This window comes from Littorina saxatilis, linkage group LG7 (genome assembly GCF_037325665.1).
Source record: "Littorina saxatilis isolate snail1 linkage group LG7, US_GU_Lsax_2.0, whole genome shotgun sequence".
Taxonomy (NCBI): Eukaryota; Metazoa; Mollusca; class Gastropoda; order Littorinimorpha; family Littorinidae; genus Littorina; species Littorina saxatilis.
In genome coordinates, this window is record NC_090251.1 from 32,012,550 (window position 1) to 32,039,932 (window position 27,383).

The window sequence follows — 27,383 nt, forward strand, 5'->3', positions numbered from 1 at the left end:
AGACAGAGAGAGAGAGAGAGAGAGAAAGAGAGAGAGAGACAGAGACAGAGACACAGAGACACAGAGAGACACAGAGAGACAGAGAGAGAGACACTGAGAGAGAGAGAGACACAGACAGACAGACAGACAGACAGAGTGAGACAGAGCAAGACAGAGAGAGAGAGAGAGAGAGAGAGAGAGAGAGAGAGAGAGACAGAGAGAGAGAGAGACAGACAGACAGACAGACAGAGAGTGACTCGAGACGGAAAAACAGACAAATGAACACCGGGTGAGAAAAAAAATGACTCGAGAGAGAGAGAGAGAGAGCGCATGAGATCGAGAGAGAGACAGAGAGAGAGAAAGGGATAGAGAGAGACAGATACACAGACAGACACTAAGGCAGAGCGAGAGAGAGACGGAGAGACTTGGAGTGTATGTGACAGACAGTGTGTGTAGCTATAAACAGACTCGGACAGACGAGGTGCAGCTCATTTCCGAAACAGCGCAAATGACGAGGTTGAAGTAGTAAAATTGGTATTAAAAGTCCTACGTTTTTTTTGCCATTAAGGACTTGAGTGTTAGACGAGGTTGGTGACAACACCTGATAGTTTGAATTCCAAAAAAGAGCAGCTCAAATCCGGAACAGCACAGATGACAAAGTGGGTTACAACAAAATGGAAGCCGCCAGTGGCGATATCAATCAATCAATCAATCAATATGAGGCTTATATCGCGCGTATTCCGTGGGTACAGTTCTAAGCGCAGGGATTTTATTTTTATATTTTTTTTAATGCAATTTATATCGCGCACATATTCAAGGCGCAGGGATTTATTTATGCCGTGTGAGATGGATTTTTTTTTTACACAATACATCACGCCCCGTAACATCACGCATTCACATCGATATGTCACGTGCTCCTCCATGTCACCTTCCCCTATGGCAGCGGCCATCAAAAAGTAACTGACCTCGTGAGAACGGTAACAACAACGAGCCATGCGATCTCTCCCAACTATCTGTAGAAGATGGCCGCTCCTGCGGCCATCAACAAGTTCCTGTGGTTTACACGAAAGTGATGACGTATATAGTTTGTTGCTATGAAGTGCTTTATGTTTGAACAGAATCTTTACCAAATAAGTGGGTGCTCTCTGTACTTGGTATCGCCTTTTTGTCCGAAAATACAGGTTCACAAAGTTGCTTTGTGTATGAACAGAATCTTTCTTGGTCCCAAATAAGTGGGTGCCCCCTACGATTGCAAGAGTATACAAACAATTTCGGTAGCTGCTTTTTGTAAAGACGGAATCTTTCTTCTTCTTTATGTTTGATTTTTTCATTTTTAAAAGCCAGGTACACGAAGTTGCTTTGTGTATTGAACAGAATCTTTCTTGGTCCAAAAGAAGTGGATGGTAGCTCCCAATAATTGGTAGCGCCGTGTAGTCCCACATTTCCAGTAGTTTCTCTGTCTATAGAAATAATCCTTTTTTTTAATCCCAAATGAAGTGGCTGCTGCACCACTTTCAGTCCGAAAATCCCGGTACAGTGGAACCCCCCTTTAAAGACACCCCCATGTTAATACTTCCTCCATTTTCAGACACTGTTTTCTTAGACTTTCTGTTCATAACCTCTGTACATTTACCCCCAAGTTAAGACTCCCTCCTTGTTAATACCTACTTTTCTAAGATTTGTGGAGGTCTTAAAGGGGAGGTTCCACTGTTCTTTCTTTATTTGGTGTTTAACGTCCTTTTCAACCATTCAAGGTTATATCGCGACGGGAGGTGCAACTGTAGTTGCAGCAGATTAAGCCTTTTCATTGCGCTGCTTCTTGAAGTCAGCAGGACAAGCGTCGTTGTTGATGAGCGGCATGTAATCGTCCTTCACCCCGTTCTTCTCCGTCTGCGGCAGGTCAGCGTATCTCTCCTGCACGCGGTCCGCGCTGCGCTGGATGGCCCTGAAGGTCACCTCAATGTCAGCTGACGTCATGTGCTCGGACACCATGGCAACGCGCATGAAGTAGACGTCCTTGCCCTGGGCGCGTGCGTAGGCCGGGATGATGTAGATATCGCCACAAGCCATGATGTGGTCGTGAAGCATCTCGCTCAGCTTGTTAGTCCCCTGTGCCACGGACAGTAAACTGAATCAATACACGTATCATTTTAGAGTACAGCAATCAGTGTAAATATAACGGTCATACACGTAAAAGCCTACTCGTCCTCTGTGCCACAGACAGTAAACTGAATCAATGCATGTACATGTATCATTTTAGAGTAAACAGCAACGAGTGTAAGTATAACGGTTGTACGCGTAACAGACTACTCGCCCAAAAATAAAACCAACCGAGTGCACGTGAGAGTTACAATCCACGAACGCGGAAGAGAAGAGGAAGAGGTATAACTAAACCACAATGGGAGGGCTTTATCTGCTCGTTGCCGGAGGTGTGATATAACTGTGTATCTCACACCGCCATAGTCAGATGCATGCCCTTTGTTCTAACGCTGATTTGAGGCACAAGAAAAAACAACAGCATGTCTTCCTTAATCGTTAAGCTTGGTTTTAACAACAAACCGCCGTTTTGGACGTGGCTTTTTTGTTTTTTGTTCAGGGATATGACTAACTGACTTTGTCATCATTTTCACGAATTTTCATTCACAAACACCTGGGAAATAAATCTCAGGTTCCCCATGCAATAAATCGAGGTGGTGAATGGGTTTGAGCTTTCAGGTGAAACGTGGATTGTCAAAGTAAAAGCCAATCAGGCTGATTGTTTGATGTGTGGAACCATCGCGGCTTTGGATTTGTGTTTCCGAGGACAACGATTGTAAGCATTCACTCTCAAAGACCCAATCAATGTTGATAATTACCGCGGCGACTCATGGTCAATTTGCAACTTATCTCTGTAATCGCAAAATCCACAACGAAAAGTCATAAACACTTAAAAAGAAAAGAAATATGCTCAACACTTACTGAACTCACACGTATGATCGCAGCTCTGTACATTTTCAGACTGGAAGAAAAGCGTCAACAAGCTACGTTTGACGTCACATACAAGGTTGACGTGTTATCTCGAGCTACTGTGACGATGCTTTGTGGCCCGGAGTTGGATTCTAAAAATTCGTCTCCCTGTGGGTTATTGTGCATTTTGTTGCACAACCAAAATGATGACAAAAACGATGTTTGGTGGCTTGTCGTCAGACCAGCATTTTGTTGTTGGTCCTCGGGGAGCATATCGCCTTTTGTCTCATATTTATCAACCGCGGCCTTCGGCCTTGGTCGATAAAGATGCAACAAAAGACGATAAATTATGGTCCCCTTGGACCAACAAAAAAGCTGGTCTGTCAACAAGCCACCAAATATCCAAAAACTTTCTTCAATTCAGTATTGTACACCCGGCCTGTCCCATTCTAATAATTTTATCAAATGTTACAGAAAAAGGGGGGTTGGGTCGTCATGTCTGTTTGCTTCTAATTTAATTGATGATTTCTCACCCAAAACATCTCAAAGTCACTGACTTTCAGGTTGTGCTGTTGCCTTGAACTGTCAGACCCGAGTTAAAAAGAAGAACACATCTGTATTCCACGTGTGAACGACTCTTGCTGATGGTACCCACCTTCAGCCTGAAACAGACGAGAGCCATGGTGGCGGGAACAGGCATCTCGAAGCGTCCATCCTTCACAAGCAAGGCCTCCAGTTCTTCAGCCAGGGACACGTGCTGCACGTGCACATTTTAACTAGGTCAACGACAACACGTGCATTAGTAAGGTAGTATGTGAACAATCAAATACGTTAGAGGTACCGTCCCCCGCCAACCCCACCCTACCCTCGACATTCTTTAATCTTCCCGCGAAAAACGGATCATGTAAACTACCACTGACCTATTAATCCTCGAAGGTAACCACAGGCGGAAGGTATCGTCCACTGGACTACTACTATCACAGAAAGACTACAAGGTACGTCACTCACCTTCGAGTCTTCTGTGTGCTTGGAGTCGCTTCCTGGGGAAAAATATTGTTCAAGACGGTTTGCCTCTTCCTACAGTCTGTGTAAGGTCAAATAAATACAGTTGAATGATTGTTTGAACTGTATGTACCTTTATTTTTCAGCTTCCGTCCCTTGCAGGTTGTTTTTAACCATCATTTGGACGAATCTTCGTTTGCGAGCCGCTAACTTCCACTCGGCGTCAAACTCATGCACTGTGATCCGCACCGAATATGCATACCAGCGCTCATTGGTTAATAACAGGATATTCGAAGATTATTTTCCCGTGGTTGCTGCACAATATTTACATATGTTTTAGACCAATGAGCGCTGGTATGCATATTCGGTGCGGATGCATGAGTTTGACGCCGAGTGGAAGTTAGCGGCTCGCAAACGAAGATTCGTCCAAATGATGGTTAAAAACAACCTGCAAGGGACGGAAGCTGAAAATTAAAGGTACATACAGTTCAACCAATCATTCAACTGTATTTATTTGACCTTACACAGACTGTAGGAAGAGGCAAACCGTCTTGAACACTATTTTTCCCCAGGAAGCGACTCCAAGAACACAGAAGACTCGAAGGTGAGTGACGTACCTTGTAGTCTTTATGTGATAGTAGTAGTCCAGTGGACGATACCTTCCGCCTGTGAGGTAACTAAGATAGCTAGAGATCGATACAGGGAAGAAACCCCCAACAGTTCTTTCCATGCTTTAACACTTTCTACCCCACCTATGTTGACCAAGGTTATTTTTAGCCAAGACCAGCTGTGCTGCAGCAGGTCACTCAGAATTGTAGTACGTGTAACTGTGTAGTAACTGTGTATCAACACGCTGTAATGCAGGCGTTAGATGGACGTTACAGGAAGCGACTGAAGCTAACAGTCTCAGCAGATATATCCGTACCTTGTCAGATAGAGCCATATGAGTGGGTACGGATATATCCGTACCTGGGAGACAATGGGTTGTGAGAAAAAAAAAACATTCTTCCCCTTGGATGCATACCAAAGATCTACCACCTGACTGCTTATTGTACGAGCGCAATGGATTTTTCTTCTGAATTCACTTCACAGATTGACATAGGTGACAGTTAAGAAATGAATTCCCACTCTGCACAGAGAACAGCAAGGTTGCAGATTGCTGGCATATGTATCCTTAGCGGATTATGACTTTATTCAGTTATTCTGCAGAAAAGACAAATGCTGGAGAAAAACCGTTCTTTTCTGCAGAATTTCTGCATAATGTCATCTTTCGCCGAAGCAGCGTTTTTTTCTGCAGCAAAACATTTTACTGCAGTAAAATTGAAATCAAGAATGCTGCAGTAAAACGGTGCTGTTGTTTTACTGCAGAAAACCTGTTTACATTTTTTCTGCAGCATTTTGTACTGGCTCTTGGCGGATTATGACATTATTCAGTTATTCTGGAGAAAAACCGAAATGATGGAGAAAAACTGTCTTTTCTGCAGCATTTCTGCATAATGTCATCTTTCGCCCAAGCAACGTTTTTTACTGCAGTAAAACAGTTTTTCTGAAGCATAAGGTTTACTTGGTTTTCTGCAGCATTATTGCGATTAACTTTTTCTTCAGAATAGTCTGTGACAGTTTTTCTGGAGAAAAACGAACGACCTTGTAAAGTAGCGTTTGTATTCGTCGCCCCCTGTGATAGTATAATAGTTTGTAACTATTGGTAATTCTGGATGAGTCCATCTCTCGACAGAGGGGGGCTCGCGTGCTCCAACATTATAATGAGCCAGTACAAAATGCTGCAGAAAAAGTGTAAACAGGTTTTCTGCAGTAAAACAACAGCACCGTTTTACTGCAGCATTCTTGATTTCAATTTTACTGCAGTAAAATGTTTTGCTCCTGAAAAACCCGTTGCTTCGGCAAAAGATGACATTATGCAGAAATGCTGCAGAAAAGACAGTTTTTCTCCGGCATATCTGTTTTTCTGCAGAATAACTGAATAATGCCAAACCGCTGAAGAAAAAGTGTAAACAGTTTTTCTCCAGTAAAACAACATCACCGTTTTACTGCAGCATTCTTGATTTCAATTTTACTGCAGTAAAACTGTTTTACTGCAGAAAAAACGTTGCTCTCGCGAAAGATGACATTATGCAGAAATGCTGCAGAAACATTTCTGTTTTTTCTGCAGAATAACCGAATAAAGTCATAATCCGCTAAGGATACATATGCCCAAGGGGAAGGATACCCTTCGCGTCTATAAAAGCCAGATACAGTTGATCCTGTCAATAACTACCCCCCAACAGACCGATCAAAATCAGTCGTTATCAACAGGTGGTCGCTATGGAAAGGTTGAATTATATAGAAAACAAACTCTTCTGGTATCCCAGGGAGTGGTTGCTGGTAGATGATCGCTTTTGAGAGGAGGTCGCAAGGGCAGGTTTGTCTGTAGATGGTTTACACGATCGTTTTCAGGAACAACATCAGATAAGTATTTCTTTCTTTCTTTATTTGGTGTTTAACGTCGTTTTCAACCACGAAGGTTATATCGCGACGGAGAAAGGGGGGAGATGGGATAGAGCCACTTGTCAATTGTTTCTTGTTCACAAAAGCACTAATCAACAATTTGCTCCAGGGGCTTGCAACGTTGTACAATGTATTACCTTACTGGAGATAAGTATTGACCACCAAGCAAACGAGCGACTTCAATATACGTAATGCAACCAAGTAAACGAATATTCGAACTACGTTTGGAAGCAAAGCCAATCAAAATAGTAGGGGTGGGCTGACTCAAAATCCTCATACTAATCTGCTTGAGGAGAGATAGGCAAGGCAAGGCAGTGCAAGGCAAGGCAAAAATATATTTTCAAAACTCCTCGGAGTGACATGAAATAGGTAAATTACAACAACAAAATCAAAAAATGTATAATAATGAGACACAACGTAACATTTCATATAGAACACCAGTCAGACACGAAAACCCACAAGTCTTGTGTACCGCAGCAATTGGACGTTTCACTGACGTTGCCTCCAAACGTATTCGACTATTTCGTGTACTTTGTTACATCTGCGCAGAATAACGAAGTATGCCTACCGTGCGGATATACTGCTGGATACCCTTAACACCGTAGCATCTCAAAACAAACCACAGTTTTAGAGCTCGGAATCGTCTACCCAAGGGTATCTGCCAGTGCTGAAATCATAAACCGTACACGGTTATCAGTTAGTCCGAAACTCGAATCTCTGAAGTGTTTTATTCTATAACAAAAAGCAGTAAAGTCGTAGAAATGGAATTGTTGTTGTTGATGTTGATGTTGTTGTTGTTGCTGTTGTTGTTGAAATTGCAAATCGATTTTTTATTTCGTTTTGAATGGAGAAAAGCATAATTGATTATATCACCCTATAGCATCAGTTAGTCCCAAACTTTAATCTTTAAAGTGTTTTAGTCTCTAACAAATAGCAGTAAAGTCGTAGAACGGTGTTGTTGTTGCTGTTGTTGTTGTTGTTGTTGTTGTTGTTGTTGTTGTATTTGTTGTTGGTATTGTTGTTGTTGTTGTTGTTGTTGTTGTTGGTATTGTTGTTGTTGTTTTTGTTGTTGCTGTTGATGTTGTTGTTGTTGTTGTTGAAATTGCAAATCGATTGTTTTGCGTTTAGAATGGAGAAAAGCATAATTGTGTATCTCACCCTATAGTCAGGGACGCGTCCTTCATTCTGATGTTTGAGATAGATTGGATCCACGTTGAAGGCATCCACTAGATATTGTCTGTTTTTAATCCTGGTAAATAATAATGGTATAATACATGACTATTCAGTATTGTTGTTGTGTATATTTTTTATTATCAAGAGCCATTAGCGAGAAAAATACTGCAAGCGATAACACTTGATTAATAAAGAACATTACGAAAACGATTAGAAATTAATTAAATGAAACAGGAGTTGTCAGATCAATGGATAAATACACTACAATATTCTTTTTTTCATCTGAGTTTGACTTGGTATTGACCTTTTCTGTGCTGATCATCTAGAACTCTGTAATATTAAGGACACACTCCTCGTGAAAACAGTTCGTCTTATCGTCTCGTATCTGGCCTGACTTTTACAGGGGATTAGGCAATCCCCGCCACTTGGTCACATACCAAAACTGAACTGTCTGTTTACTCTCTGAGCACAGTGGGATTTTATTGATGAATTTATTTGGCTAGCAGTTTGGGTATTGATTTTTAGTACGTGTCCAAGTGGATGGACGGTGTTATCCCCTGTGAAAGCCAGGCCAGAGGTGAGACGCTGAACCGTACTGTTTTCACCAGAAGGAGCGTACCTTTAGTATTAGATGTCAAATGCTACCGTAATATGTTTTCAAGTTCTATATGTTATCATACTTTGAACAAATTGTAATGTGAACAAAATATTAATAAGAATAGGAAAAATGACACAAAACAGCTATTCCAGAACTGTGGCCGAGTGCATGGTAGGCTCTTTAAAAAGGTCCCTCTCTTTTTCTGAAATTCCCCAATCTTGCAAACTCTCTCTCTCTCTCTCTCTCTCTCTCTCTCTCTCTCTCTCTCTCTCTCTCTCTCCTCTCTCCCTCCCTCTCTCTCTCTCTCTGTCTGATAACAGTATAGCTTGAACACAAGAAAGACCATTGGTTTTACCACATGACGGACAAGTCAAAGTTGCACAGCATCCATTTGTGCGGGTTGGTGCTGAAAGTCTCTGCGTACTGCAACATAGGAAAGAGATATTTATTATATCCAACTAATACTCTTTAGATACTGCTTGGTGAGATGAGGACTGGTGATGAGGAGAATGTGGAAAACACTTTTTTTTTAATTTATTATAACTCTAGTGGGTTTTTGTTAAATGTACACAGGCGCAAATGTGACTTTTTAGTGGCCAGACGTCGTACGGATCTTCCAAAAGATCCACTTTCCCTTTAAAGTCTGCAAAATCGAGTTATATCTTCTTTTTTTTCAAGAGTCAAAAAAGGTCAAGGGTCGGGAGGAATAAAATGGATGAATCGGAAACATTGATTTTTTTTCTCTTGGCCTTATGCATGGAGTTGTCTCACCTCCACCCCCTCCAGGTGTTGTCTGTATTCCGGACAGACAAAGGCACTGCCGGCGTATGCAGCGTCGATGTGCAGCCATATTCCTTCCTTCTCGCCTGGTTGAAGACAATATACGATAACTTTTTCATTTTGTTCAGAATTAACAAGCAACCCAACCGCATAATAGCAACTTATTTTGAAACGCTTCCATAGCTTAAAACGTCATGAACATTGTGTAATAAAGACTAATAGGTATCCTAGACAAGGCTAGTAATGTTACAACATATGCAGACGATCATTATTTGTGAATGTTAATGTCAATACAGAATTCAAAACGCTCTTAACGCTGGCAACAGCGTCTCAGCTTCAGCTGACACATTCACCCCTAGAAAATAATATGTGTGTGTGTGTGTGTGTGAGTGTGTGTATGTGTGTGTGTGTGTGTGTGTGTGTATGTGTGTGTGTGTGTGTGTGTGTTTTCGTGCGTGCGCGCGCGCGTGTGTGTGTGTGTGTGTGTGTGTGTGTGTGTGAGTGTGTGTGAGTAAGTGTGTGTGTTTGTGTGGGTTTGTTTGTTCGTTCGTTTGTTTGTGTGCGTGCGTGCGTGCGTACCTACGTGCGTGAGTGCCAGTATGTGTGCGGGAGAGTGCATGCTTGCGGGCGTGTGCCACGGTGTGGGTGTGCGGGCGTGCACGTGGCATTCGCGAATACACATCTGTCTGAAGTCGGTGTAGGAGAATAAGTTTCGCTGTTCTGTGTATAGATCTGTACATATGAAAGCATCTTACACAGAGGGCCAATCTCCTTGATGCTGTCGAAGGCGCAGGACCCCGTAGTGCCCAGTGTGGCGCAGACCTGTCACCAAACGGCGGTACGCACGTGTATCAGTGACTTTTCTTCTGTGCACGCTGTTATTTAAACCACCACAGACCTACCAAAGCGTTTTTTCATGTGATGAGAGCAGCCGCCCACTTGGTCACATACCAAAACTGAACTGCAGGGTTCCCTAGGCTGTGCACAGTAGAAATGTTTTGATGGTCTGTGGTGGTTTAAATAACAGCGTGCACAGAAGAAAAGTCACTGATACACGTGCGTAGGTACGTAGGTACGTGTTTGGTTGGTCTCTTCCTTGGTAGTGCAATAGCGTTAATTATGGATTGTTGTTATCATCATTTACATAAAAACTTATCTGTTAATCCAAACAATGATATAATTACTGTGATGTTCTTAACTACACTTTAACATGGAATGTATGTATGTAGGTATGTATGTAGGTATGTATGTAGGTATGTATGTAGGTATGTATGTAGGTATGTATGTAGGCATGTATGCATGTGTATTGGTGTGTCGGTGTGTCAGGTGTGCAAGAAAAAAGGGTATTTTTATATCATGGGTTTTATGAATTTTCTTCTTTTATTCTTTTATAGTTATTAATTAATGACCTATATGTGCTGATGACTAAATTAATTTCCTTTGTTGGATCAATAAAATGTTATGAGTTATGAGTTATGAGTTATGAAGTGATTTCGTAAGAAGTTCATTCATCAAAGAATTCCAACTCAACACAGCAAACAGTCAGTGTTAATTTTTGGTAAGTGTTCAAGTGGTACGCGATGCTGTCATCATATTGTGAACCCTTGGTGGATCTGAGACGGCGCACATGGTCACTTACACGAGAGGCATGACTCATTGTATTTTTGATATTCAGTATTTTACCACACAGTGACATTAAATATACATAAAACATATGGGTAGTATAGTAGTTCAAGCGGATCTGCAGTAAAGGTAATGACACTAGTCCTGTTCACAAAGCAGTCTTAAGTAGGCTGCAGTAAATCACATAACAAAACCATTAAGAAAAAAAAAAGAAGCCATCCCATAGCCCGAGAAGCCTGTGTTTTCAGATTGAAAAGCTAATACATAATCACGTAGACCATTCAAACAGAAAGGAACAAACGCAAACGTTCCACACCCCTCGCTTGTGCCTGTAATGCCACTTGGGAGAGTGTACCTTAATTAATAAAATCAAAAATATTCACTCTTTCACAATCTATACAAACCCGACAGAGTTATTTCCGAACATCGTCTATTGCCAAAGAAGGACTTGCACAGAACGAAACCTAGCCAAATATGTAGCACTAACAAAGAAAAGAAACTAGCTGATAGCCAATGTAGCAATTACAAAGAAGGGAACTTTTCCAATAGCCAATGAAGCACTTACAAATAAATGAACTTAACCAATAGATAATGAAACACTTACGAAGAAAGGAGAGTATCCAATAGCAATGAAGAACTCACACAGAAATGAACTTATCCAATAGCTAACGAAAAGAACCTAGCCCGTTGCCAATAAGACACTTAAAAAAAACGTAACTTATTCAATAGCCAGTGAAGCACTTAGGAAGAAAGGAACTTATTCAATAGCCAGCGAAGCACTTACAAAGAAAGGAATGAGTCCCTTGGCCTTGTCTTCTTTGATCGCTTTTCGCAGAGTTTCCCCGCGCAGAGAGAAATTGTCGTCTGATTGTAGCTTGCGCATGCGCACTTCCGCCAATAATCCAGACCTATGTACAGAAGAGTTGGCCTGAAACAAAACAAAAACATAATATCCATTTTGCTAGACAGTCAGGTTTAGACGTATCGAAGACAATTTTTACATTTTAATGTATTCATTTTAATGGACAATATAGAGTGACTTATTGTTATTACTACTGCTTTGTCTCGTATATACTATATACTATATGGCTTGCTGTGTCACATCAGATTAACACAAGTTGGATGTTTTGGATATTGAAATGCGAGCGAAATTATTTCAATATTTGAAACAGCAACGATTGATGATGATGATGATGATGATGATGATGATGATGATTATGATGATGATGATGATGATGATGATGAGAGGAGGAGGAGGAGGAGGAGGAGGAGGAGGAGGAGGAGGATGGTTACCTGATCTGACGAGTAGCAAACGAAACGTGAGATGACACTATGGTCGTTCATGTCTGGGTCGGTCTCCTTCATCCTGGCCACCATTCGGTTCCTCGCTGCCAGGACACACAGAAACACTGTCTCGCTCGCTGTGGACTGCAGGCAAAACAAACGAGTTAGTCGATGATTCCACGATTTGAGATCAGAACCAACATCCCTGGCATCACTGGAAAACAACAACAGAGCCCTGAAAGCCTTCGCCCTGAACGAGATACACCAAAGGTTCCCAGTCAAAACGTGGACGCATGTCTTCACCGATGGCTCGGCCGAAGGAGCGACAAGAAATGGAGGGAGTGGAGTTCTCATCCAATACCCAGGTAGACCCTCTGAGACTATCTCTGCCGCCAGTGGTATCCTTTGCTCCAATTTCCGAGCAGAGGTGGTTGCCCTCCAAAAAGCAGCCGAACATCTCAACCTCATGGAGGACACAACGGAAAAGATTGTCTTCTTCACAGACTCCCTTGTCTGCACTGCAAGCTCTAACAGCAGACACGGCCGACAAGTCCCTAAAAAAACTAAAAAGGGACTCTGTACAGCTTATCACAGAAATCTGCCACAGTGCTCCAGTGGATTCCAGCACACTGTGGCATTTCTGGAAATGAACGAGCAGACCGGCTGGCCAAGGAGGGAGGAAGACAACCACAGTCTAAACCAACCCTTTCCTTCCTAGAGTCAAACTGACACACTCATTGCCAACCGCTGGACTCCAACCTTCAAAGTTGCTACAGACAGCTACCAGCCCACCCAAGACCCCATCCTCCATCTGACTCGCGCACAGCAAACTGCCATCTTTCGCCTTCGTACTGGACATGACTGTGGCGAGGACGATCAAACCCCCCAGCACATTCTACAATTCTGACCTCTCCATGCCCCCCTTGCGTGACCTAACCTGGCCAGAGAGGACAACCCCCGACACCAAACTTTAAGGAACTGTGGAAGACCTGCGCCGAACCTGCGAGTTCACACAATCAGCAAGCCTAAGAGTATAAGGACACAACCGTCGAACGCTGAAGAAGAAGAAGAAGAAGAAGAAGAAGAAAGATGATTCAACACAGACATATAGTTACACAAACATGGAACGGTTTTGCAACAGCATCCAATAGTCACTCCTGTAACCCAACGTCAGTGATACCACAGCATGGTTGTGTTGCCTGTGTTGCTAATGTTCAACTTACTTTTCACATAATTCCAGACCGTCATTAGCAAGCAACTCTGCTTTTCTTTTTACATTTAGTCACGTTTTGACTTAATGTTTTAACATGGACGGGGAATCGAGACGAGGGTGGTGGTGTATGTATGTATGTATGTATGTATGTGTGTGTGTGTATAAAGTGATTCCAAAAAAAACTACTGGACCGATCTTCATGAAACTTCACATGAGAGTTCCTGGGTATGATATCCTCATGTTTTGGATAGATGCCTTTGATGACGTCATATCCGGCTTTTTGTGAAAGTTGAGACAGCACTGTCACACCCTCATTTTATAACCAAATTGAATGAAATTTTGTTCAAGCAATCTTCGGACTATGGGATTGCATTTCAGCTCGTAAGCTCGTTAAATATTAGTTAACATGTTTGCTCATTAAAGTTGTCATTAACAATATAATTTTCAAAAACAGATTAACATATGATTGTATTGTATTCCCCATCTTCTCCTAAATTAAAAAAATACATAGATATGTCATGTTTACTCGCAAAATGTCCTCAGAATGAAAGGAAATAGGTTCAGTAAGTACTATACGGTCGCACGCTTCGCGGAGACGAGCGTGATTCGTCTCGGTCTTCGGGTACCTCCCCCTGCCGAATTGCACACACCTGTATAACGCCACCGCCGAGTCCGGAGTGTGAGTGGAGGAAGTGTTCGGGTAAGCCCAGCATCTTGCCCAGCCAGTCTGTGGTCACCATCTCCAGCTCTGTGCAGGCCGGACTGGTGGCCTGGCAAGGAATAACATAAGACATAAGATAATATGTTGTTCATACAATTAAACAATGGATGGAAAAGTGTGGTTCATCTGTTCTTAAAAACAACCAAACAACATATGACAACAACCATAAACATAATAAACAATAAAACATACGAAGTAAGAACACCCAACGTACTCCAGACAGCTCTCAATCAAATGCTATTTTAAAGGCATAGGATATAGATTTTTGACCCTCTCTTACGAAGTGAAATTTCTGACGGCAAAAGGGAAACAAAGTTCAAAAAGACCTCATTGCGTGGGCAATGGCGTCACCCCTCGATCATGCATGTTTCAAGAGGAAAGTGACGAAGAATTTCGAAAAATTTGTCTCGGTGACTTCAACCTATCAGCAGTAGAAAATCAATCGTAAGGTCACCACCAGGCTGTGCATGTGTCGGTATCGTGTATCATTAAGATCTGATACACAAAGGGAAGTAAGCGCTCTACATTCATACATGTGCTTTCTTGCCTTTGTTTCAAGGAACTTACGAAGACACAAAATAATGTCTTTCCTGGGTAAAGAATCGTATACCTGGCCAGATTTTAGAAGGTGCGTGCCTTTAAGCTTGACTATCTCCTGTTTTGAGAAAACTTGCTTGAATGTAAAACGCGCCCTTCTACCAACTGACTATTTATCACGACTATCACGTCTGACATTATTAAGAAGAGAAGGGAAGTAAGTGGTCTAAATATAGACATTAACAGTAAGCAAGAGTTATGCCGAACCAGTCTCCTGGACTGATGTCTACGAGAAAGGTGTCAACCGAGTGAGAGCCAACCGCGAAGTCGGATTGGTTGAAACGGACAACAAATTCATGTCCGGTGTTTTCAACCAATCCGACTCCCGCGGGTGGCTACCAGTCGGTTGGTAACTTTCTCGTGCTTCTGAGCCCTGGTGGTACGCGAGAGAATAACTAGCACTAAAACGAACAGACGACTTTTATCCTCAAATCAACAAACCACGTTGCGAAGAACCGTAGTGCAAAGCAGACAAACAACAGACCCACAGACAAACAGATGATCAAATTTACCCAAGAGAATCCAATGCAGCCGATGGCATTACACAGCATGTCGCCAAGCATGGACGGAAACGATCCTCCTGCGGCGTAGTAACCATGGAAACGAGGACTCCTCCAGTGCGTCACCTAGTGCAGTGTTGAAGACTCGTGAAAGCAAATTGGATATGAGAGTTTGTTTTGATGCATGACTGGTTTGATAACTTTTGAGAACAGTGTCTCGCCTCATGGTTCATTCGTGGCTGTTGTGTCAAATAAACTCTAGCAACAACAACTAAAAATATACACCCCTGTTATAAATAACAGTACATTATGTTAATTATGTCGGTTAAATCATTGAGCTTATTCAATGGTTTGTATGAAAAGCATATCTATTGAGCTTACTTATTTACTAATACTTTCGGTTTGTTTTTGTTGTTGTTGTTGTTGTTGTTGTTGTTGTTGTTGTTGTTGTTGTTGTTGTTGTTCGGAAGTGGAGGGGTGTTCGTTTGCTTGCCTGCTGTAAGGACGCTTTTTTGTTTTTGTTTTTTTGTTTTGCTTCTTTGTTTGTTTTCAACAACGCAGGTCCATCCTAGAAATGCCACACATGATAACACTCCGAGCTCTTCACTGGGTCATCCTACCATAACAGCCCCAGATGTAACGGTGTGTAGATGAAAGTGACGTACATGAACTCACCCCCGGCATTATAACCTTCTCGATGTCCTTGAAGATGTCTTCCCAACGCTCGGGATCTTCCGGAGCAGAGTCGGGCAGCAGAGGGGGAAGGTAGCCAGGCGAGACGTTGTGCATCACTGGGCGTTGACGAATGTTGTCGTAGTAGTCGGCTATGTAGTCGACCATCTGTTTGCCAACCTCTCGGAACTGGTTCGAATCCATGCTGGCTTCGGGTCGTTGGCTGAACAAGTGCTGATGGTTGAAATGCGGCACAGTATAAAACCTTTAAAAAAAATTCTAAACAGCCACCCCCCCCCCTTTTTCCCCACTACTACCCACTCACTGTGCACTTATTCGAATGCCGAAGGTCTCTTGAGCAGCTGTTGCTAATAATTAATAAGTATTTAAAAGCGTCACATGATCGAATGATTTATATTTATGTATTGTTGTTTAATGTTGTTTTGCAGTCAGGAAAGGTTCCAACACAATGGGCTGTAGGCGAAATTATTCCATTGTACAAAAATACAGGCTCCCAAGCTGACCCCACAAATTATAGAGGAATTACTATACTCAGTTGCTTCGGAAAACTTTTTAGTGCAATTTTAAATGCTAGGTTATCACACTTTTTGGAGAGTAATAATAAATCAGGTCAAGAACAAACAGGTTTCTGCACAGGTTTTTCAACACTAGACCATGTTTTTACTTTGCATTGTATATTAAATTTTTTTCTCAACAAAAAGAAGCGACTGTTTTGTGCATTTGTAGACTATGAAAAAGCGTTTGATAAAATTCACCGTGCATTTTTATGGGAGAAATTAGTTAGTTCTGATGTTAATGGGAAGTTTTTAAAAACTGTAAGAAATATGTACGAAAATGCCAAGTCTTGCGTTAAAGTTAATAGTGAGTGCTCTGGATATTTTCCCAGTTTGTGTGGAGTTAGACAAGGGGAAAACTTGTCACCGCTGTTTTTTGCTCTATTTCTAAATGATCTAAAGCCTTTTCTGTTGGAAAACAGTAATGGTTTACATCAAGGGAGGCTATTGTGGTTGGAATGGAAGATACTGATGTAAATGCTTTGTTTCAAATGTTTTTATTACTGTATGCGGATGATACTGTGATCTGCTCAGAGTCTGAAAAAAACCTGCAAGAATGTCTAAACAAAATGCACGAATACTGTTTAAAATGGCGTCTAAATAGTATTGTGTACTGCTTTACTTATAAATTGTATATCAACAAGATGATTGAATCTAATTATTTATGTTTTATTGAAAAAAACCTTAAATGAAATTGGTCTCCCTGGCCTTTGGACTTCTCAAGAAAATGTTCAATATTCAAGCGCATGGTTTAAACAGAAAGTAAAAAGAAGCTTGTATGACCAGTATATCCATAAACGGTTTACAGAAATTGGAACAAAAAATATGTTTTGGAATTATCGAATGTTTAAAGATATTTTTGCATGTGAAGACTATGTCACACACCTGCCATATCAGCAATGTGTTACAATGATGAAGTTTAGAACATTAAACAACAATTTGCCTGTACAGAAAGAACGTTACCTTAACATCCCGAGGTCAGAAAGAACTTGCACCAAATGTGTATCACAAGACATAGGTGATAAATTCCATTATTTATTTGTCTGTGATTTTTTCAAAGAAGAAAGAGCTGAGTTGTTACCACCTTACTATTGGAAAAAACATAATGCACTTAAATTTAAAAAGTTGTTTGCTACTAACAAAAAGAAATTGCTAATAAGAATATTTTGGACTTTATTAATAGAATCTGTAACAGTTTTTCATAATCTTTTTAATTTTTATTTATTTATTATATTAGCATATATCATGATTGTATTGATTGTATTTATTGTTCAAACCAGGGGTTATGGACTAATAAAAAAACTTGAAACTTGCTAGCATACGAGGGTAAGTATGCTAAGAATGAGAAAAGTCCCAGTGTTATGGCCTGACCTTACTTTTGTTTGTTTGTTTGTTTGTTTGTTTATTTATTTTCATTGTTTTATTCTTTTATTGTTTTTGCTTTGTCTCGATTCAAAACTAAGATAACAGCATGACATCGCGAATTTTATGACGTCATGAAAACACGCTGGAGAATGATTTTGATTGTGCTGGTCAAACCTCTGTCACCATTTCCACGGCAGAGGCAAACATTACTCTGTGTGGTGACGCAAGGATACGAGACCGGGGTAGGCGGAGGGGGCTGGTGAAAATGGCGAAAGCTTTTAAAAGTGGTTGCGTGTCTGTGTGTGCGTGTTTTTACATTTAGTCAAGTTTTGACTAAATGCTTTAACATAGAGGGGGAATCGAGACGAGGGTCGTGGTGTATGTGTGTGTGTGTGTGTGTGTGTGTGTGTGTGTGTGTGTGTGTGTGTGTGTCTGTCTGTCTGTCTGTCTGTCTGTCTGTCTGTCTGTCTGTCTGTGCGTGTGTGTGTGAAGAGCGATTTAGACTAAGCTACTGGACCGATCTTTATGAAATTTTACATGAGAGTTCCTGGGAATGATATCCCCGGACGTTTTTTTCATTTTTTCGATAAATGTCTTTGATGACGTCATATCCGGCTTTTTGTAAAAGTTGAGGCGGCACTGTCACACCCTCATTTTTCAATCAAATTGATTTAAATTTTGGCCAAGTAATCTTCGACGAAGGCCGGACTTCGGTATTGCATTTTAGCTTGGTGGCTTAAAAATTAATTAATGACTTTGGTCATTAAAAATCTGAAAATTTAAAAAAAAAACTTTTTTTATAAAACGATCCAAATTTACGTTCATCTTATTTTTCATCATTATCTGATTCCAAAAACATATAAATATGTTATATATGGATTAAAAACAACCTCTGAAAATTAAAAATATAAAAATTATGATCAAAATTAAATTTTCGAAATCAATTTAAAAACACTTTCATCTTAATCCTTGTCGGTTCCCGATTCCAAAAACATATAGATATGATATGTTTGGATTAAAAACACGCTCAGAAAGTTAAAACGAAGAGAGGTACAGAAAAGCGTGCTATCCTTCTCAGCGCAACTACTACCCCGCTCTTCTTGTCAATTTCACTGCCTTTGCCACGAGCGGTGGACTAACGATGCTACGAGTATACGGTCTTGCTGAAAAAATGCAGTGCGTTCAGTTTCATTCTGTGAGTTCGACAGCTTGACTAAATGTTCTAGTTTCGCCTTACGCGACTTGTTTGTTTTTGTTTCTGTATGTTTGTCTGTTTGTTTGGTTGGTTGTTTGTTTGCTTGGGTTGTTTTCTTCTTAACTCCCTTTGTTTTTCTTTTTGATGCTTTCCTGAAGCTAATGCTTGACAACAGGTCGCATCATGTGCACATCAGTATATCACCCACTATCACTACCTCAGATAAAGAAGTACGACGTAAGAAAATAATTATGGTTTGTGGCTGTACCAGGGAATCATTCCGTCAAAAAAGCTGAATGAAATCTACGCGGATTCCACAGTAACGATCGATGTCCGGAATTATTCTCATTATTATCAGTTGAGCCCTCGTACGATAATATAGTTTTAGAATGCACAGTCGTTTTGTAAGTTTGGTAGCAGCTTTTCATTAATCAAAATGAATGTTATCTTTAAAAACAATCGAAACGAGTTATTTCAACTAATAACCATTACTGCCGCCTGTGTTCACAGCCTGAAAGCAGCGATGATGCTTACTTGCTAATACTGCTCTTTATTAAAGGCTGCCATATTCGTAGCGTTCATTCATTAATTCATATTGTTTACATGTGTCAATAATGTTATAAAACTGTACCTAAGGGGATATAATAACGATTGGCTGTAGCTTTCGAACACAGAAAAAATTATTTCTGTATTGCAAAGTGGCGTTGATAGTGTCAAATGTAAACAGAACAGTCTCAAACGCCATCTTTGGTTTACGAAACGTCACGAAGTGACGTCAACGGTCTAAAAATAGCCCAAGTCCTGGAGAACTGTTGCTAAACAATGCAATAAACAATTAATTATTTCTCGAGATCTCGTAATTGGTAAGGACTTCAAACCTAAAACTTTGCAGGAAGCTTCATTTATACATCCCCGCAACGATGGAAAAACTTGAGCCCTGGAAATAATTAAACTAATTAAATAGGACTATGTCAGCCGTGCAGTTGATACTTTTTCAAGGGCAGGGGCGGACGAGGGGGGGTGCACAGGGTGCACGTGCACCCCCCCTCCAGCAAAAAAACAAAAACAAAAAAATTTGGAAAGCTGATTCTATGACCATTTATAAGTTCAAATGGCACCAGATGGCACCATTTTGCTTCTTTGAGCCAAATTTTTTTCCGGGGGGGCATGCCCCCGGACCCCTCTAGCAAATTCGGGCGCTTCGCGCCCATCACATTCACTTTCGATTCAAAGTGCACCCCCCCTTACAAAGCAACTGATCCGCCCCTGAAGGGATACTTGATGGGTGGTTTTTTTTTTCCACAATTGATTTCAGCGGTGTGCTACTATGCCACTACTGTATTTTGACAACATTCCCTGTGTGTGTGTGTGTGTGTGTGTGTGTGAAAGTGTGTGTTTGTGTGTTTGTGTGTGTGTGTGTGCGTGCGTGTGTGTGTCTGTGCGGCTTGTGTGTGTCTGTGTGTGTGTGTGTGCGTGCGTACGCCTGTGTGTGTGTGTGTGTGTGTGTGTGTGTGTGTGTGTGTGTGTGCGTGCGCACGTACGTGTGTGTGTGTGTGTGTGTGTGTGTGTGTGCTGTGTACGTGTGTGTGCCTGTGTGGGTGTGTGCGTGTAGCCGAGAGAGAGAGAGAGAGAGAGAGAATGTATGTGTGCATGTGTGTTTGTGTGTGTGTGTGTGTGTGTGTGTGTGTGTGTGTGTGTGTGTGTGTGTGTGTGTGTTGTGTGTGTGTGTGTGTGTGTTTAAGTTTGGGTAGTTAAGTCGCATACAGGATTGTCTTTCATGTGGTTTATTTCCTTGTTTGTCTGTATTTGATTCGGTTTTATCACTCTGGATACAGAGACGTTCCCTTACCCTTGCATCAGTCAAGAGAAAGCATGGATTCAAGACCACTGCCAAAACAAGGAACGTCGCGTCTTCTGAAGACGCGGTTCGCGAAGGTATGTGGCGAAAGGGTGAGGGGGGGGGGGGGGGGGGGGGGGGAGGATATGTGTGCTCGCTTGTGTATTAGGAGTGTGTGTGTGTGTGTGTGTGTGTGTGTGTGTGTGTGTGTGTGTGTGTGTGTGTGAAGACAAAATTGTTTTGCAGTTGATTTATTGCCCTTGTTTGTTTTGATTATTGATGGCCGCAGGAGCGGACATCAATTGCAATGCGTTCGGAGAGGTGACATGAGTCCTTTGTTACCGTTCTCACGAGATCAGTTGTTGAAACCAATTTTGTTATCTGTGCTGTTCCGGAAATGAGCTGCGCTTTTTTGGAATTCAAACAGAATCATGTCACTGTTGTCCCAATTGCGCTGTTTCGGAAATGAGCTGCACCTCGTCTGTCTGTTTATAGCAACACAACACTCCTGGCACGCAGGTCAAAGCAGAGGTGTCAGTCTTGTGTTAAGTTGGCACGTGTACCCAGCAGGAGGGGGGTGATTCGGGTCAGAAGTGGGGTAACTCGACCACTTGGCTTATTAGTCCAGGCATCTTAGCCACTTTAGTGAAGGGAACGTTGAAGTGACAATGACTAGGTTTAAAATGTCCCTTATCAGAAAGTTCAACCTCAGTCCTTTGATGTTTATTAAACACATTTTCATATAAAGTTGGCGCTTCATACGGAAAAATGGCTTTGAAATTGACCCAAATCCTTCTTTGGGCTCTGTAAATGTCGTTTGGGGGTATGGTTGTAAAATGGTATCTACTGGTCACCCCAATGTATAAACTGAAAACTCTTTCTGCACCAGAACACGCAGAAAGGATTGTATCTGCCTGATGTCTGATGCTTTTCAAAATCCCCAACCACTAACACCTTCAAAACGGACTTTAACTGACACTGTTGTTTTTCCCTATATAATCCTTACTATTTTGCCGAGACGTCGTCGTGTTGTGTATTTAGCTTGCCACAACCTCATACATGGTCCTAAAAGTTAAAGTTGAAGAAAATACTAAAGATAAATGAAAAAGCTGACGCAGTGTCATTCGCACCGTGAATCCCCCCATGGGAACATACTAAAGTCTGGTTCCAAGTAGGCTCAATTTCCTTCTATTTCTTTGTATTTCTGCCTCGTAGGGGTAGGGGTGTTCAAACCAAAGGCACCTTTAAACCAAAATTCAAATCACACATCTTACAATACTAAGACACTCAGCAGTAAAAGGGTGTCTGCTGGTAAAAAATTCCAAACAATCCTAAAAGTACTTCACTACTAAAAGTGCTTTTAAAAAGAGCCGTTATTTTTCCCTCTATATTCAGTATTGTGTTTTCTGCGAACATGTAGTCTATTTAGATGGTTGTCGTGTGCACTTGAGTTGCTAAAGCGTTTTCAGTTGGGCATATGTCGAAAAGCAAAGAATTAGCCCTTTGAAAACCATCAGAACTGTCACACAAAAATAACATTTACCTATCTCACCAACTGACCAAACATAGGGCTTTTCCTTATGTATTATGTATTGTCGTGTTTTTTGTAGCATACTTGTGAAAACAGCCACCACTGTTGTAAATGATACTTTAAAGAGCATTATTTCATTTTTACAGTTGAAGGACAACCTGGACTGCCGTATATTACAGCTGTTTTACAATCAGCCAAAATTTTCTTAACAAACGTATGTTAAGAACAACTCCCATAGTGAAATTGAAGGAAAACAAATTGAAAATCCCCCTGCCATAGAGGAGCTAAAGAATCAACAATAAACGACTGCATGGATAGCTTGATGCACGAATGCATTGCGGACATGTTTGTCTCCAACCAAGAGAAAGTTCCAAAAAATCCCTTTTGTGCTTCTTATTATACAGTGACGTCAAAGACAGCCTTTTCTGCTGTTCATACATTCAGGGGTTATGGTTACACTAAACGACGTAGTTGTAGCCATACTGCCATCCAGATTTATTTCTTCCTTGCGAGCAGTCACAGGGTGTTTGTGCTGTCTGCCAACCGTTAGATGACCCCGCCCAAGTCTGTTAAGGGACCGTTTGACCGTTATAGAACGCGTCTTTTTGATTTTTTGGCACAGTTGGAAACGGTTGATTTTTATCCCTACCATTGTTTCCAAACATTATATAGGAATGTTTTGTGAACAACGGATAATAGCCGCTACTCGCATGTGTAGCAAAAGTGAGCGTACATACTCACCCTGGTCGTCCAGCCGTTGTCCGTTGCCCGTCTTTATCTGTCTGTACTGAACATTACCTTTGGATATTTCTCCAACGCTATGAAGTGAAGAAACACCAAATGTTGCAAAATGTTGTATGACCCCAAGAGCTCAAAAAAGATACTTGAGAACCTTGACCTTACCTTAAGGTCAAGGTCACAGGGAGAATGAATGTGGTCTAAAAACTGCAAAATTTCACATTGTGCCAGTTTTCTGGAAAACAAATTAAAAACAGCGGGCTTAGTTTTGTATGGTATACAAGAAAAAGAAAGCATTATCTTCTGATACCATTTTGGTTGACCTCGCTTCAATGTCAAGGTCAGAGGAGCCCTTCAAAGTTGAATTGTAGACATATTTTGATGTGAGCTTGCCCCTTTAACTTTACTATGGACGATATCTCTTACAAACTTAAACACTGAGTGGGCCTTTGTTAGAATTTCATAGTGATCCACATCTGGCCACATGTCGTCAGTGTCAAGGTCACATTGACCCCTATCAAAAATGTGACCAAGACGGGTAAAGAAATCACTATTTAAAAGTGACCATGTGTCTTGATAAAAAGTGTTAAAAAGCACCATTATCCTTTGTATAATTATGTTGAATTACTGGTCTTATGTTCAGTGACCTTGGCCCTTGACTTTGGGTCAAGGTCATATGTATTTTCGTAAGAGAAATGTGTAAAACAATTTGTATCGAATGATGCTATTGACAGTTTCAATTGTTTGACCTTGAATTTCGAGGTCACATAAAGGTGAAAGTCATGTAAAGGATACAGTTAGCATGTTTCAATGTATATTTTATGAACCAGCTGTAAGACAAGTCCTACGGGCCTAACGCTTTCTTGCATTGAAATGCCTTTTCTCTTTTGCCTTCTTCTACGGTACCCCTTGGTTATAGAGGATCCAGCTCTGTATACTTGGTTTTACTAAGTGCCTGTCTATAACAGCGAAGGGTGAATGTCGTAAACCAACTCACTGCGCACAACTTGCTTCAAGGTCAAGGTCACAGGGGACATAAAATAATGTTGTTCAAAAACAGTAAATTTTCACATTTTCACAATTTTCTCCCACGTTATTGAGAATGACGACCTTAGCTACAAGTGTTATTTAGGTCAAAGCAAGCCCTATCTATTGATACCAGTTTGGTTGACCTTGCTTCAAGGTCAAGGTCACAGGGGACCTTCAAAGTTGGATTGTATACATGTTTTGAAGTGACCTTGACCCTGAACTATGAAAAAAATCTTTCAAACTTCATAATTGTGTGGGGCACATGTTATATACTGATATTGAGCCACATTTAGTCACATATCATCAAGGTCAAGGTCACTTTGCCCCTTATGAAATGTGACTGAAACGGGCAATTGAATCACTAAAAGTGACAATGTCTCTTTGTAGAAAGTGCCAATAAGTATGTTTATGCTTCCTATGTCTTGAATTGATAGCCTTGTGATGTGTGACCTTTGATGATCTTGACCTTGGCCAAAGGTCATGTGTAATTTGGTAGGAAAAATCTGTAAACCAGTTCTAATAGTGTACAATGTCCTTGCCAGCTTCAGTTGTTAGACCTTCACCTTCAAGGTCACCTGAAGGTCAAGGTCACTTTAAGACAAAGGTCAAGCATGAGAGTCGCATGGGCTTTGCTTTGTTAAGATTTTTTACCAAGAGACATGGATTTCTTTACCCGGCTTGGTCACATTTTTCATAGGGGTCAATGTGACCTTGACCCTAACGATATGTGACCAGATGTGGCTCACTATGAAATTCTAACAAACGCCCCACTCAGTGTTTAAGTTTGTAAGAGATATCGTCCATAGTAAAGTTAAAGGGGCAAGCTCACATCAAAATATGTCTACAATTCAACTTTGAAGGGCTCCTCTGACCTTGACATTGAAGCGAGGTCAACCAAAATGGTATCAGAAGATAAGGCTTTCTTTTTCTTGTATACCATACAAAACTAAGCCCGCTGTTTTTAATTTGTTTTCCAGAAAACTGGCACAATGTGAAATTTTGCAGTTTTTAGACCACATTCATTCTCCCTGTGACCTTGACCTTAAGGTAAGGTCAAGGTTCTCAAGTATCTTTTTTGAGCTCTTGGGGTCATACAACATTTTGCAACATTTGGTGTTTCTTCACTTCATAGCGTTGGAGAAATATCCAAAGGTAATGTTCAGTACAGACAGATAAAGACGGGCAACGGACAACGGCTGGACGACCAGGGTGAGTATGTACGCTCACTTTTGCTACACATGCGAGTAGCGGCTATTATCCGTTGTTCACAAAACATTCCTATATAATGTTTGGAAACAATGGTAGGGATAAAAATCAACCGTTTCCAACTGTGCCAAAAAATCAAAAAGACGCGTTCTATAACGGTCAAACGGTCCCTTAACAGACTTGGGCGGGGTCATCTAACGGTTGGCAGACAGCACAAACACCCTGTGACTGCTCGCAAGGAAAAAATAAATCTGGATGGCAGTATGGCTACAACTACGTCGTTTAGTGTAACCATAACCCCTGAATGTATGAACAGCAGAAAAGGCTGTCTTTGACGTCACTGTATAATAAGAAGCACAAAAGGGATTTTTTGGAACTTTCTCTTGGTTGGAGACAAACATGTCCGCAATGCATTCGTGCATCAAGCTATCCATGCAGTCGTTTATTGTTGATTCTTTAGCTCCTCTATGGCAGGGGGATTTTCAATTTGTTTTCCTTCAATTTCACTATGGGAGTTGTTCTTAACATACGTTTGTTAAGAAAATTTTGGCTGATTGTAAAACAGCTGTAATATACGGCAGTCCAGGTTGTCCTTCAACTGTAAAAATGAAATAATGCTCTTTAAAGTATCATTTACAACAGTGGTGGCTGTTTTCACAAGTATGCTACAAAAAACACGACAATACATAATACATAAGGAAAAGCCCTATGTTTGGTCAGTTGGTGAGATAGGTAAATGTTATTTTTGTGTGACAGTTCTGATGGTTTTCAAAGGGCTAATTCTTTGCTTTTCGACATATGCCCAACTGAAAACGCTTTAGCAACTCAAGTGCACACGACAACCATCTAAATAGACTACATGTTCGCAGAAAACACAATACTGAATATAGAGGGAAAAATAACGGCTCTTTTTAAAAGCACTTTTAGTAGTGAAGTACTTTTAGGATTGTTTGGAATTTTTTACCAGCAGACACCCTTTTACTGCTGAGTGTCTTGGTATTGTAAGATGTGTGATTTGAATTTTGGTTTAAAGGTGCCTTTGGTTTGAACACCCCTACCCCTACGAGGCAGAAATACAAAGAAATAGAAGGAAATTGAGCCTACTTGGAACCAGACTTTAGTATGTTCCCATGGGGGGATTCACGGTGCGAATGACACTGCGTCAGCTTTTTCATTTATCTTTAGTATTTTCTTCAACTTTAACTTTTAGGACCATGTATGAGGTTGTGGCAAGCTAAATACACAACACGACGACGTCTCGGAAAAATAGTAAGGATTATATAGGGAAAAACAACAGTGTCAGTTAAAGTCCGTTTTGAAGGTGTTAGTGGTTGGGGATTTTGAAAAGCATCAGACATCAGGCAGATACAATCCTTTCTGCGTGTTCTGGTGCAGAAAGAGTTTTCAGTTTATACATTGGGGTGACCAGTAGATACCATTTTACAACCATACCCCCAAACGACATTTACAGAGCCCAAAGAAGGATTTGGGTCAATTTCAAAGCCATTTTTCCGTATGAAGCGCCAACTTTATATGAAAATGTGTTTAATAAACATCAAAGGACTGAGGTTGAACTTTCTGATAAGGGACATTTTAAACCTAGTCATTGTCACTTCAACGTTGTTCTCTAATATGCCTGGACTATATGGTGGAGACAGCTGGAAGATCTCTGGACATAATTAAAGAGGAGTAGTCTTCCTTTTAGAAAATGTGTACTCTGCTTTGCAGATTAGAAGTTTGTGCTGTCGGGGCTGGGTAAAGGGAGTGGCCGGGGAGGGGAAGGTGGGGGGGGGGGGGAGTGGGTAAGAGAGGGGTAAGAGAGACGCACAGATTGTCTGTAAAGATATCCTTTCCAAAGACTATTGTTTTGACGGAACTGTTAAGGCCTCAGCAGACGTTGTTCCCGAAAGTCTGCGTGCACTCACAGGTATGGTAATGCATGGAAACGTGTCTGGTTCGACTTTGACAGAGATCAGCAACAAGCAGAAGTCAGTGTCGTCAGTTTCCGAAGTTCTGATGTTCAACACAAGGAAAGGAGACAAGAGAAGTAAACGACCCACATCTTCAAGGTCATTTCACTCACCGTCGAGGGAAACACCACTGGCCACATATACTGGCCTTCTTATATACCTCAGAACAAGGCAGAAGGAAGTCATGTGCTCCTGTGGCGGACCATGCTACAGGAGTGACATCCAGGCCTCATAAACATCGAGATAGACGGCAGTTACAGGTGAGTTTACGTAATCAAGCATGAAGTTCTGTATTGTTGTTTGCGGGAAAGTAAGGTAAGTGATATCAAGCTCATGATCACTCA

General features: G+C 41.2%; 1 protein-coding gene and 1 long non-coding RNA gene across 2 annotated transcripts in view; one reads left to right on the forward strand and one right to left on the reverse strand.

The window, feature by feature from the left end:
* The window catches only part of LOC138971193 (uncharacterized), a 666,631-nt gene that overhangs the window by 583,955 nt on the left and 55,293 nt on the right, over nt 1-27,383 (forward strand). The gene's annotated exons all lie outside the window — the stretch shown is intronic.
* On the reverse strand, nt 184-15,842 carry LOC138971185 (aromatic-L-amino-acid decarboxylase-like). Its single transcript, XM_070343835.1, has 12 exons — nt 15,597-15,842; nt 14,934-15,047; nt 13,754-13,873; nt 11,900-12,034; nt 11,391-11,534; nt 9,739-9,805; nt 8,975-9,069; nt 8,559-8,626; nt 7,591-7,681; nt 7,001-7,099; nt 3,581-3,682; nt 184-2,088 (listed from the first exon to the last, which is right to left on the reverse strand). Exons 1-12 carry the CDS (start codon nt 15,795-15,797, stop codon nt 1,774-1,776), a joined length of 1,551 nt encoding a protein of 516 aa, XP_070199936.1. The 5' UTR covers nt 15,798-15,842; the 3' UTR covers nt 184-1,773.

Excerpts from the sequence above, each read along its gene's own strand:
- LOC138971185 (XM_070343835.1), bottom strand. The coding sequence starts at position 15,797 with ATGGATTCGAACCAGTTCCGAGAGGTTGGCAAACAGATGGTCGACTAC. Across the intron at positions 9,070-9,738 it reads CAAGGAGATTGGCCCTCTGT|GCGAGAAGGAAGGAATATGG; the intron begins GTAAGATGCTTT and ends GTCTTCAACCAG. Across the intron at positions 3,683-7,000 it reads TCCAGCAGTATATCCGCACG|CACGTGTCCCTGGCTGAAGA; the intron begins GTAGGCATACTT and ends GTGCACGTGCAG.